Genomic DNA, 12,500 nt, shown 5'->3' with positions numbered 1-12,500 from the left:
CACAGACGACCCTCCTCTCCTGCAGAACTTGACGGCCACACGTACTGGATCGGCGCCTCAGACGAAGGCCACGAAGGCGACTTCAGGTGAACGGACGGGACGCCGTTCTGGGGCGACGACAAGGACCAGAAGCAGGAGCCCGACGGAGGGAGCAAGCAGAACTGCGTCAACCTGAACGAGAACGACCACTTCTTCTTCGGCGACTCGAAGTGCAGCGCGGATTATGCTGTCATTTGCGAGAAGATTTAATGAAGGTTAAGGAGGCGGCGGTTCTTGTATTTTCTTTATCCCCTTTTCTGTATGAAGTTTCTGATGCGCATTCCACTGTTTGGAAAGAAAAGAAAGAGGAGAAGAGAAATTAAAAGAAAAGAAGAGGAAAGTAAAAAAGGAAAACATATATATATATATATATATATATATATATATATATATACATACATACATACATACATGTATATATATATATATATATATATATATATATATATATATATATATATATATATATATATATCATATATATATAAAATCATATTAGACACTTATCTTACAGAATTTATTTGACAGAATTCATGCTAATATGCTGACTGATATATATAAATACATATATGTCTGGTTTGTTTTTTTCCAACAACTCAACCAGACCTCTTCCTTGCGCCAAAATATGTTTATATATTCTAAATCTGCGTGTTCTCCAAGCCTTTTAGGGACTACCATTCTGTTACCATGTTATATGATTAGTAGTGAAGGAATGGATGGTAAATTGGGGATAGTAGAATGGATGGTAAATTGGGGATAGTAGAATGGATGGTAAATTGGGGATAGTAGAATGGATGGTAAATTGGGGATAGTAGAATGGATGGTAAATTGGGGATAGTAAAATGGATGGTAAATTGGGGATAGTAAAATGGATGGTAAAAGGGGAGTGTTTCTCCAGATACCACAGGATTACCAAATGTTGTAATAATACTAAAACATCCATTCGTGATAAATATGTGGGCGTGCGTCTGCCTTTGTTGAGGCACACAGGCATCTATATGTATTTGTGTGTATGAATATAAATATAAATATATATGTATATATACATATATGTATGTATATTTATGTATATATATATGTGTGTGTGTGTGTGTGTGTGTGTGTGTGTGTATGTATATATATATATATATATATATATATATATATATATATATATATATATATATGTAAAAGAGTTGGGGGCGTATAGATGGTGGAATGAAAGGAGACTTTGCTTGAGGGTTTATTGGGGAAGGTAAAGGCGTGACCCCACGAGGGACCCCGTGGCCTGGGTGCCGAGGGCGGAGGGTGTGACCTGCTCTGTTCTGTGGCTGCTCGGTCTCTCCCGGTCTGCCTCACGAGACGTTCTTCTGGGGTGTCCGTTCTTCCGGCCGTGACGAAGGGGGCAAGTTGGGCGGCATTGCTCGAGGGGGAGGAAGGACTTGGGCGAAGAAGGTGCGATGCCAGGAAGGAAGGCAGCGGGTAGGGCCTAAGTGCAAGGCGAACACCCATCTGGTTGAGCCATATTGTTGGCATATATATATATATATATATATATATATATATATATATATATATAAATATATATACATACAAGAATGAAAAAAACTGAAGGCTGCAAATTTCAATGGAAAAGAGGAAAAAATTGTGTATAGATTTTGAAAATAAATATATCATACCGTTACTGGTTTGTTATCATTGTATATATATATATATATATATATATATATATATATATATATATATATATATATAAATATGTAGAATATTGCGAGTTTAAGTTTTGTTATATGCTTACGGTGATGAAGTTTTCTTTGATTAATAATAAGTTTTATAGAAAACGGTACTAATTTTATTTCATTTTTTGCTGCTGGCATTTTTGATTTGAAATATCTTTGTATGTGGACTATGTTATGTGAAACATACGTGTATATAGGCTGATGTACAACTGAATGAAAGGATAATTGTTATTATGAGTCGGATGTCCTGTTTATCTAGTGAAAGAAGTCGAAATTTGTGATATGGTCTAAACGTTGCCACGTTTTCCCGCCAAATTTTCCTTAGCAACAAGTAGCCCCGCCCCTTGCAGCATCTATAATTAATGAAAGAGTATGATTATACCAGAAGGTTGAGTTTGAGACAATCACTGATATGAAGATATACATTGACAATAAGAATGAAATTTAAATATGCATTGACTAATTCTGGATAATAGCTCATTTGCACAAGTGTTTCCATCCTTATTGTTGATTGGCTCACGCACGAGCAGCGCTTTGTTCTGATTGGTCCACGTGTACTCTGCATTATGATTGGCTGTGAAAGCCTGTGTTAGGCGCCATTACCACTTGGAGGAGGGTTTTTGTTGACGGACACGCTCATAAAAATTGCATTTATGCAGTGACATTCTTATTAACGCCAGTATTTCTGGGAAGAGCTGGCAGTTAAAGTGTTAAAGAACTGTTTGAGTCATAGTGATAACCCCAAAGACTTCAGTGTAGTCTGGGAAAGAGCACTGGAGTTGGGCTTGTCACCTTGCAGAGTGATTTCTACCTTCACATGGTCTTCGCATTGGTTGGTATTAATTGTATACTGTATTTGCATTATATGAATAGTGATGTGCTATTATTTCCATGTAGATCCTATATGTGTCAAGCGCTAATACCTGATATGATGTTTCATATAAGTAAAATTGTCTCATAGATGCAAGGGTGCAGGCTGGCTACCTGTCATGAGATGGTGTACCTGTCATGACGTGACGTGCCTGTGGTGATGAGGTGGTAATGTGAAGCGTCAGTGCTACCTGCTTTGGGATGCGATGTAAATATTTTATGTTTGTGTGATGAATTTGCTACTTGTCTGTCATTTTTAAGTGCTTATACATTAATTTATATATACGTTAGATATGCAAGTATTAGGCTAATAAATATTCCTTTTGTGTGTGTGTGTGTGTGTGTAATGAATGGTACTTTGTTCAATGACCTCTATTTCAGTACATGGTTACCAATGTTTTATTTGTTTGCAGCTCGAATGTCTCCAGGAAAGGATTAAACCGTGTGCAAGAATCCACGAGATTATTCTTGATGCCCTTATTGATGCAGGTGATGCTGACACGTTGCACTGGTGGCCCTACAGTGTGACGTATTTTGTAGTTGGAGATACTGTGGGCTACAATATATATATATATATATATATAAGAGGCTTGGTGAGTGATGAAAGCGATTTTGGCTTGTGGGTTTGTTGGGGATTGTAGATACGGGACCCCGTCTCCTTGGGAGCTTAGGCCGTTGCAGTGGCGAGCTCTCCTTTTATGCGGCGGCTCCCCTCAAGGGAGGTGCTTGCTCTACCTCCCAGAGTGGCAGAAGTGAAAGCAATGTGGACACCTGCGTCTGCTCACGGAGGAAGTTACTACAGGAAAGATGATACTGAGTATAGAAGCACTACCATCTAGCATTGTTGTATGTTTACACTCAAACAAATACCACACATATACGTATATTTATGTATATTTATCATACTGTGATATCTATCACATCACCGTGGACCAATCGTCACACCGAGTGTAGCAAATGGGTAAGAAAAAAATCGGCGCGATAGATTTCCTTTGGTACTTCCAAAACTTCCAAGCGATGTGATACAATACTTCTGCTACTCATATTTAGGAAGAGTCCATACAGAAGGAATGGCCTTATTTTTTAAGGAGCATTAGGGGTAACTTCCAGGGAAGTAATCAAAGAAGGGTACTGTGTTCGAAGCAGTCTCTATAAATAAGCGTTTCTAAGACAAGGAATATCAACTTATATATGTCAACTGATCAGCAGATATACTGACCTTCGTCAGTACATCTCACAGATAACGGAGAATCTTGATTTACAGTCTCCATCCAGCAAAAAGAAGTGATCATCTCTTGACAAAACTGCACAGTTCTGGCCAGTTCCGCCGTCGGGTTCCTGCCAATTGTTGCTGTGATAACCCCAGAACGGCGTCCCCATCTTGACCGCCGTCCCGTCCGTCCACCTGAAGTCGCCTTCGTGGCCTTCGTCTGAGGCGCCGACCCAGTAATAACGGTCATCCAGCCCTTTTGAAAGATAGATACAAAATAAGATCAATGCGCCATTTTGGGCAACGCAAGCGTGAAGTGATTTCCAGAGACAGTAGGACTATCGATGCGGAGTGACAGGCGACAGGCATTACCATTGTCTTTGATGAACTTGATCAGGTAATACATGAAGTTTGCGTCGTCGAGCTTGACCATGTCGGCGCCGACGTTAAAACACTCGTTGCTCATCTCGTGCCACGTGGCAGACTGCGTGCGGAACTGGACGCAGTGGTCGTAGACATTGTGGAATCCGAGAGAGCATTCTGCGGTGGAAAAAATCTTGGCACTAATGAACATATGGGTAAGTGATTGCCTTTTGCTGTGTGGCTAAATGCGTAACAAACTGTCTTTTATCTCTATCAGTGATGAACATATTTGTGTAGAAAATCACTATTCATACTCGTCCAAAGCAAAGTTGGTCCTCTCAGTGGATAATACCGATTGGCTATTTGCAACATGAATATCGATCAGCAAATACCAGATCTTGATTGAATTCTCCGTCACGTGGAAAATGGGTTCACTGAAGAAATGTCAACACGTGTAAGTACTCACGTTTGGTGTCATGAGACGTGAGTGCGGATCCTGTCAAGAAAACGGATCAAGGTAAGTCGACGTACAGTAAACAGAGAGAGTAATACCAACAGTACCATTCAAAGCAATCATAAACGGAAGACGGCAGAACCACGAATGACAGTAAGCTGCTCAAATAGTCGTGAGAATGGCATAATAACAATCTTATGTTATAATATACTCGCAAGCGGAAGCAAAGGGTCCGAGGCACTAAAAGACTCCTACCTGTCAGCAGCGGCAGGAAAGGCAGGAGGAGGGCAAGGGACCTCATGGCGATGCTTCTCTGCCTCCACGGGGCAACGCTGCGCCTTTTATGCTCCGTCGCGTCCCTGAACACGTGGAAGATCACCAAGCACTTGCGTGTGAAGGAGCACGAGCAGGCAAGGCGACAGGTGGCGGGAATACAAGATAGATATATCTGATCTGATAGATACATATATACATATATATCAAGAGTTTTCCTGGTGCTGCAATAAGAGGAAATTCCCTAATATGTTGCTTCTTATGTATACTTGCTTTGTGTATAAAGTATAAGAGAACGCTGAATTATGTTTATATGTATACCTACATCTATTCATAAACGTGCATATATATATATATATATATATATATATATATATATATATATATATATATATATATATATATATATATATATATATATGCACGCTTATAAATAGATGTAGATATACATATAAACATAATTCATCGGTCATGCCGCAGAAAAATATCGAAGATCCAGCTTGCTGAATTCCCGAGAATGACTATCCTTGATTCGTAAAGCTACCAATCCATCTTTACTAATCAGTTCAGTGAGATTTGCGGAGTGTCACTTCGTCCGGACCTTCACCCATGTGTGACCCATGTGGTAGCTGGTTATTGCTTTCTAGATTTATTCACTTTCACTGTATGTTTACCGTAGTGGTCGGATTGCCAACAGACACTCCAGCCACCATGATGTAAACATGGGGTACATATATTTTTTACCACGACGCTACGTGGGGTACATATATTTTTTACCACGACACTACATGGGGTACATATATTTTTTACTATGACACTACATGGGGTACATATATTTTTTACTATGACACTACATGGGGTACATATATTTTTTACTATGACACTACATGGGGTACATATATTTTTTACTATGACACTACATGGGGTACATATATTTTTTACTATGACACTACATGGGGTACATATATTTTTTACTATGACACTACATGGGGTACATATATTTTTTACTATGACACTACATGGGGTACATATGTTTTTTACTATGACACTACATGGGGTACATATATTTTTTACTATGACACTACATGGGGTACATATATTTTTTACCACGACACTACATGGGGTACATATACTTTTTACCATGACACTACATGGGGTACATATATTTTTTACTATGACACTACATGGGGTACATATACTTTTTACCATGACACTACATGGGGTACATATATTTTTTACTATGACACTACATGGGGTACATATACTTTTTACCATGACACTACATGGGGTACATATATTTTTTACTATGACACTACATGGGGTACATATATTTTTTACTATGACACTACATGGGGTACATATACTTTTTACTATGACACTACATGGGGTACATATATTTTTTACTATGACACTACATGGGGTACATATATTTTTTACTATGACACTACATGGGGTACATATATTTTTTACTATGACACTACATGGGGTACATATATTTTTTACTATGACACTACATGGGGTACATATGTTTTTTACTATGACACTACATGGGGTACATATATTTTTTTTACTATGACACTACATGGGGTACATATATTTTTTACTATGACACTACATGGGGTACATATATTTTTTTTACTATGACACTACATGGGGTACATATATTTTTTACTATGACACTACATGGGGTACATATATTTTTTACTATGACACTACATGGGGTACATATATTTTTTACTATGACACTACATGGGGTACATATATTTTTTACTATGACACTACATGGGGTACATATATTTTTTACTATGACACTACATGGGGTACATATATTTTTTACTATGACACTACATGGGGTACATATGTTTTTTACTATGACACTACATGGGGTACATATATTTTTTACCAATGACACTACATGGGGTACATATATTTTTTACTATGACACGACATGGGGTACATATATTTTTTACTATGACACTACATGGGGTACATATATTTTTTACCACGACACTACATGGGGTACATATATTTTTTACCATGACACTACATGGGGTACATATATTTTTTACCAATGACACTACATGGGGTACATATATTTTTTACCACGACATTACATGGGGTATATATATATATTACTATGACACTACATGGGGTACATATATTTTTTACCATGACGCTACGTGGGGTACATATATTTTTTACCATGACACTACATGGGGTACATATATTTTTTACCATGACACTACATGGGGTACATATATTTTTTACCACGACATTACATGGGGTATATATATATATTACTATGACACTACATGGGGTACATATATTTTTTACCATGACGCTACGTGGGGTACATATATTTTTTACCATGACACTACATGGGGTACATATATTTTTTACCATGACACTACATGGGGTACATATATTTTTTACCACGACATTACATGGGGTATATATATATATTACTATGACACTACATGGGGTACATATATTTTTTACCATGACACTACATGGGGTACATATATTTTTTACCATGACACTACATGGGGTACATATATTTTTTACCATGACACTACATGGGGTACATATATTTTTTACCATGACACTACATGGGGTACATATATTTTTTACCACGACACTACATGGGGTACATATACTTTTTACCATGACACTACATGGGGTACATATATTTTTTACCATGACACTACATGGGGTACATATATTTTTTACTATGACACTACATGGGGTACATATATTTTTTTTACTATGACACTACATGGGGTACATATATTTTTTACTATGACACAACATGGGGTACATATATTTTTTACTATGACACTACATGGGGTACATATATTTTTTACTATGACACTACATGGGGTACATATATTTTTTACCACGACACTACATGGGGTACATATATTTTTTTACCACGACACTACATGGGGTACATATACTTTTTACCATGACACTACATGGGGTACATATATTTTTTACCATGACACTACATGGGGTACATATATTTTTTACTATGACACTACATGGGGTACATATATTTTTTTTACTATGACACTACATGGGGTACATATATTTTTTACTATGACACTACATGGGGTACATATATTTTTTACTATGACACTACATGGGGTACATATATTTTTTACCATGACACTACATGGGGTACATATATTTTTTACCATGACACTACATGGGGTACATATATTTTTTACTATGACACTACATGGGGTACATATATTTTTTACCACGACACTACATGGGGTACATATATTTTTTACTATGACACTACATGGGGTACATATATTTTTTACCACGACACTACATGGGGTACATATATTTTTTTACCACGACACTACATGGGGTACATATACTTTTTACCATGACACTACATGGGGTACATATATTTTTTACCATGACACTACATGGGGTACATATATTTTTTACTATGACACTACATGGGGTACATATATTTTTTTTACTATGACACTACATGGGGTACATATATTTTTTACTATGACACTACATGGGGTACATATATTTTTTACTATGACACTACATGGGGTACATATATTTTTTACCATGACACTACATGGGGTACATATATTTTTTACCATGACACTACATGGGGTACATATATTTTTTACTATGACACTACATGGGGTACATATATTTTTTACCACGACACTACATGGGGTACATATATTTTTTACTATGACACTACATGGGGTACATATATTTTTTACCACGACACTACGTGGGGTACATATATTTTTTACTATGACGCTACGTGGGGTACATATATTTTTTACTATGACACTACATGGGGTACATATATTTTTTACCATGACGCTACGTGGGGTACATATATTTTTTACCACGACACTACATAGGGTATATATATTTTTTCACTCTGATTATATTGTTTTATTTCCAATTTAATCCTTACCGCTGTCGGAACTGTCAACTTAGACTAGTTTTTAGAGAGAGAGAGAGAGAGAGAGAGAGAGAGAGAGAGAGAGAGAGAGAGAGAGAGAGAGAGAGAGAGAGAGAAAGAGAAAGAGAAAGAGAAAGAAAGAAAGAGAGAGAGAGAGAGAGAGAGAGAGAGAGAGAGAGAGAGAGAGAGAGAGAGAGACCAATTGGAGCTTCACAAGCAATACTCGATACTGGTTTCTATCCCGATTTAGCATTAAACGAAAATAGAGCAGACGAAAAATGTACAGAAAGCTGGTGGATTTTTCTTGCTGGCTACACTCACCTGGCAGACAATTACAGCCGATCTATTCAGGTGTATTCAGACATTTTCACTTTCGAGTTATCATAACAATCAAGCGTTTAAAGGCCAAAATTCCACCCAACTATACAATTACAAAGAAAAAACAAAACAAAACAAGAGAGAGGGAACTCAAATACTTTAGTTACCCATTTCAATTTTCTTTTATGGTGAATAACAAAGAAGATTCTTACTAATGAAGGGGTAACTAATATTAGCTCCACTCGAGCCTTACTCGCAATAATATTGATAGTAATAGCGACAATAATAACACTAACAACAATAATCATAATAATAATAAATAACAGTGATATTGATAATGATGGTGATAATTGTCATTACAGAGGAAAAGGAATTTTGTTTTTTCCTATAATTTCATCATAATAATAATGATAATATATGTATAGAAAACATGATTTTTGGTTAAAGATGGAACCAATATTCCTCAGGCTTCTTAACCTTCTTAACCGATCGGCGTATGCTGTATTCTTTAACAAAATAAGAATGTAGATGGTGTGGATGTGTTCGTTGAATCTGCAATTTACGCTGTTGATTACCCATAGGCCTATACTAAATCAGTATATTTCAAATATGTCATCAAATTGCTTTGTGCGAGAGATCACATCACTGACCAAACATTTTACTAGTGCATAATGCTCAACTTCGAATACCACATTCATTATGATCACCATATTATTCTAATTCGATAGATCACAACTGTAAAAAAAAAAAAAAAAAAAAAAAAAAAAAAACATTACTCAATCAGAAGGCTAGTGAATCATTATACTATGTAGTGACGTCACAACAAATTTAGCGAATCATTATACTATGTAGTGACGTCACACAAAATTCTGATAAGCGTAAATTTCGAGTAGATAGCAAAACAATTCGTTTATCTAATTAAATATGATGGTATTCTATACGATCTGGATGCAGTATGGAAAAAGTGAAAATACGCTTAAATGGCTTATGTGAAGTAACAAAACTGAAAATCTTTAAAAGGGAGAAGTAGCTCGCAACCCATCTCTCTAATAAGAGTAAAAAAGGAAATCTGAAAATAATTCCCTAAAATTGCTTTATTTCGATTTTCCGAAGTCTAGTTATATTTTCCCGCGAAAATCCGGAACCCGGATGTGTGACGTCAGTTCCAGAACACGATCACAGCATTCTTTGCATTCAATACATTGTACTTGGCGGACTCACTACAAGACTACAGCGGCAGTGAAGTTTCATCGGATTATTCCGACGAGGACATTGGTATAAGTTCTTCAGAGGGTGCCTAAATCTTCGAAGAGTTGGAAGAAGAGGAATATCAAGGGTTGATGGCTGTTGGACCGCTGTGGATGTCGTTGAAGTTGTGCCAAACCAGCCAGATATGGAGTGGCGTCGAGACCCGAAGAGATTGAATGAATGGTAATTTTCTAAATTATTTTTTATAGTCGAACGTGTGATCCCGCTTCTGTATGGTACAAAATTTCTGCAGGCTGAGCTATCTCTTGTCTGCACCCGTGGCGTAGGCCTACATCCATTCGCGAGTGGAGGGGCATCGGTATTTATTTCCGTTGTGCTTTTTGGGGGTGTACCTACCTTACCTCTGTGTAGTAATACATGCACACTTGCAATGCACTCGGCACACTGTGTCGTACCCACGCAATGAATGTTTGCTACGCCGCCAAGCAAAAGCGCTCTTTCAGAGTTTGTTTTGCGCTGTTGTGATCATGACAAATATAAATTGGAAATGGCCTACCGTTTTGCAAATCCCATGTCGTAAGCCATTCTGTTCGCAAAGCAATCGGACTCGAAGTGTTTCAGTCAAAGTACGCTGGTTGGCACAGGCTGAAAGTTGCTCCCAAGCACAAAACGTGTCCACTTCCTTGCTCTGTCGCGGTCTTTCGGCCATTCAGATAGCTGGTGACATGAATGGGAACAATCAATTACTACACAACGCCGCGGCATCCTTAGTTACAAACTTTGATAGCTTGAAACTGGGACAATTCCATATCCTTGACTCGGGGGTGCAAGGTTCTCCCTGGTCCTGGTTATGACGTCACAACCCGGGGATTGCCGAAGACCGCCGGATTTTGCATCTTCGCGTTGCTTTGGAATTTTGGGGGATACCAGATGGGTCTCTTCGAAAATATTTTTGCACGAATAGGCTAAGCATGCATTATTGAACAATATTCAAAGGAAAAACAATGCACGATAATTACTTCACATATGCCCTTAAAATGTTTATTAAAGGATGAAAGATAGTACTACTCGTATCTCTTTCCTCAGAGTTATGATAATATGATGATGATGATTATCCTTATCATTGTTATCATTATTGCAATAGTAATGATAAGATTATGATAACATGATTAACAATAATGATAAAATTATGATAACATGATTAAGAATAATGATAAAATTAATGATAACAATAATGGTAATGACGATGGTAAAAACAATAAGGATAATAATAGTCCTACTAGTAACGATAATTAATAGTGATAATGATAATATCAATGATAATGTTAATAACAATACTGATACTGATAAGAGCAATCACAACAGTTATAAAAATGATGGTAGTAGTAATGACAATGCTAATGATAATAATAATAATAATAATAATAGTAATAATCATAATATTAACAATTTAAGCAATAACAATTATGATAAAATATAATTATCATGATCGTCATTGTTTTATCACTACCATTGTTTTAAGGAAACTTGATTGCATATGCAGACATTTTTTTATTATATATAGTAAGATTATCATTATCATTACCGTTATTATTATTACTATTACTATTATTATTGTCATTTTTCTTATTGTCAAAATCTTCATTATCATTATTATCATCGTATTGTTACCATTTTCTTGATTATTATTATTACTATTGCTATCATTATTATCTTTATTTTCATGATTTTTATCATTGTTGTTACTATCTTTGTTGTTATTGTCATTATCATTATCATTATTGTCATCATTATCATAATTATTATCATCGATGTTGCTATCTTTATTATTATTGTCATTATCATTATCATTATGACCAACGATTGACACTTTCCGCTTGTCTTTAAAACGCAAGATTTTCCTGGTGTTGGCAAGTCAGAGCAAGGAAAGGTGGTGCAACGAGGGGGTTGAGTTGCCAAGTCGCCATTTATTCCTTAGCTATCAATAATGTAAAGCGATGACTAAATCGTTATACTAATATATATTTTTCTACAGAAATCAACATTGAAAACAATATATGAAGTGTGATGTAAAAAGGAATATTAATATGCGAA

General features: G+C 36.4%; 2 protein-coding genes and 1 long non-coding RNA gene across 3 annotated transcripts in view; 2 read left to right on the top strand and 1 right to left on the bottom strand.

Annotated features, from left to right (window-relative positions):
* LOC113820757 (perlucin-like protein) overlaps positions 1-12,500 on the top strand; it is an 81,651-nt gene that overhangs the window by 1,237 nt on the left and 67,914 nt on the right. The window contains exon 4 of the mRNA XM_070131757.1: positions 26-86. Coding sequence (XP_069987858.1) covers positions 26-86 — 61 coding nt within the window. The remainder of the gene's footprint in view (positions 1-25; positions 87-12,500) is intronic.
* On the top strand, positions 1,785-3,082 carry LOC113807076 (uncharacterized). The gene is made up of 2 exons (XR_011399184.1): positions 1,785-2,835; positions 3,041-3,082. It is a non-coding gene; the product is annotated as an uncharacterized lncRNA (long non-coding RNA).
* On the bottom strand, positions 3,759-5,038 carry LOC113813696 (C-type lectin domain family 4 member D). The gene is made up of 4 exons (XM_070131756.1): positions 4,910-5,038; positions 4,667-4,696; positions 4,210-4,377; positions 3,759-4,093 (listed from the first exon to the last, which is right to left on the bottom strand). Exons 1-4 carry the CDS (start codon positions 4,953-4,955, stop codon positions 3,852-3,854), a joined length of 486 nt encoding a protein of 161 aa, XP_069987857.1. The 5' UTR covers positions 4,956-5,038; the 3' UTR covers positions 3,759-3,851.

The sequence above is a fragment of the Penaeus vannamei genome, chromosome 17 (assembly GCF_042767895.1).
Source record: "Penaeus vannamei isolate JL-2024 chromosome 17, ASM4276789v1, whole genome shotgun sequence".
Lineage (NCBI taxonomy): Eukaryota > Metazoa > Arthropoda > Malacostraca > Decapoda > Penaeidae > Penaeus > Penaeus vannamei.
This window is presented reverse-complemented; position numbering and strand designations above follow the sequence as displayed.

Coding starts and splice junctions, on each gene's coding strand:
- LOC113813696 (XM_070131756.1), bottom strand. CDS start 4,955: ATGAGGTCCCTTGCCCTCCTCCTGCCTTTCCTGCCGCTGCTGACAG. Junction 4,697..4,909: donor TTTCCTGCCGCTGCTGACAG/GTAGGAGTCTTT, acceptor TTTTCTTGACAG/GATCCGCACTCACGTCTCAT. Junction 4,094..4,209: donor CAAGTTCATCAAAGACAATG/GTAATGCCTGTC, acceptor ATCTTTCAAAAG/GGCTGGATGACCGTTATTAC.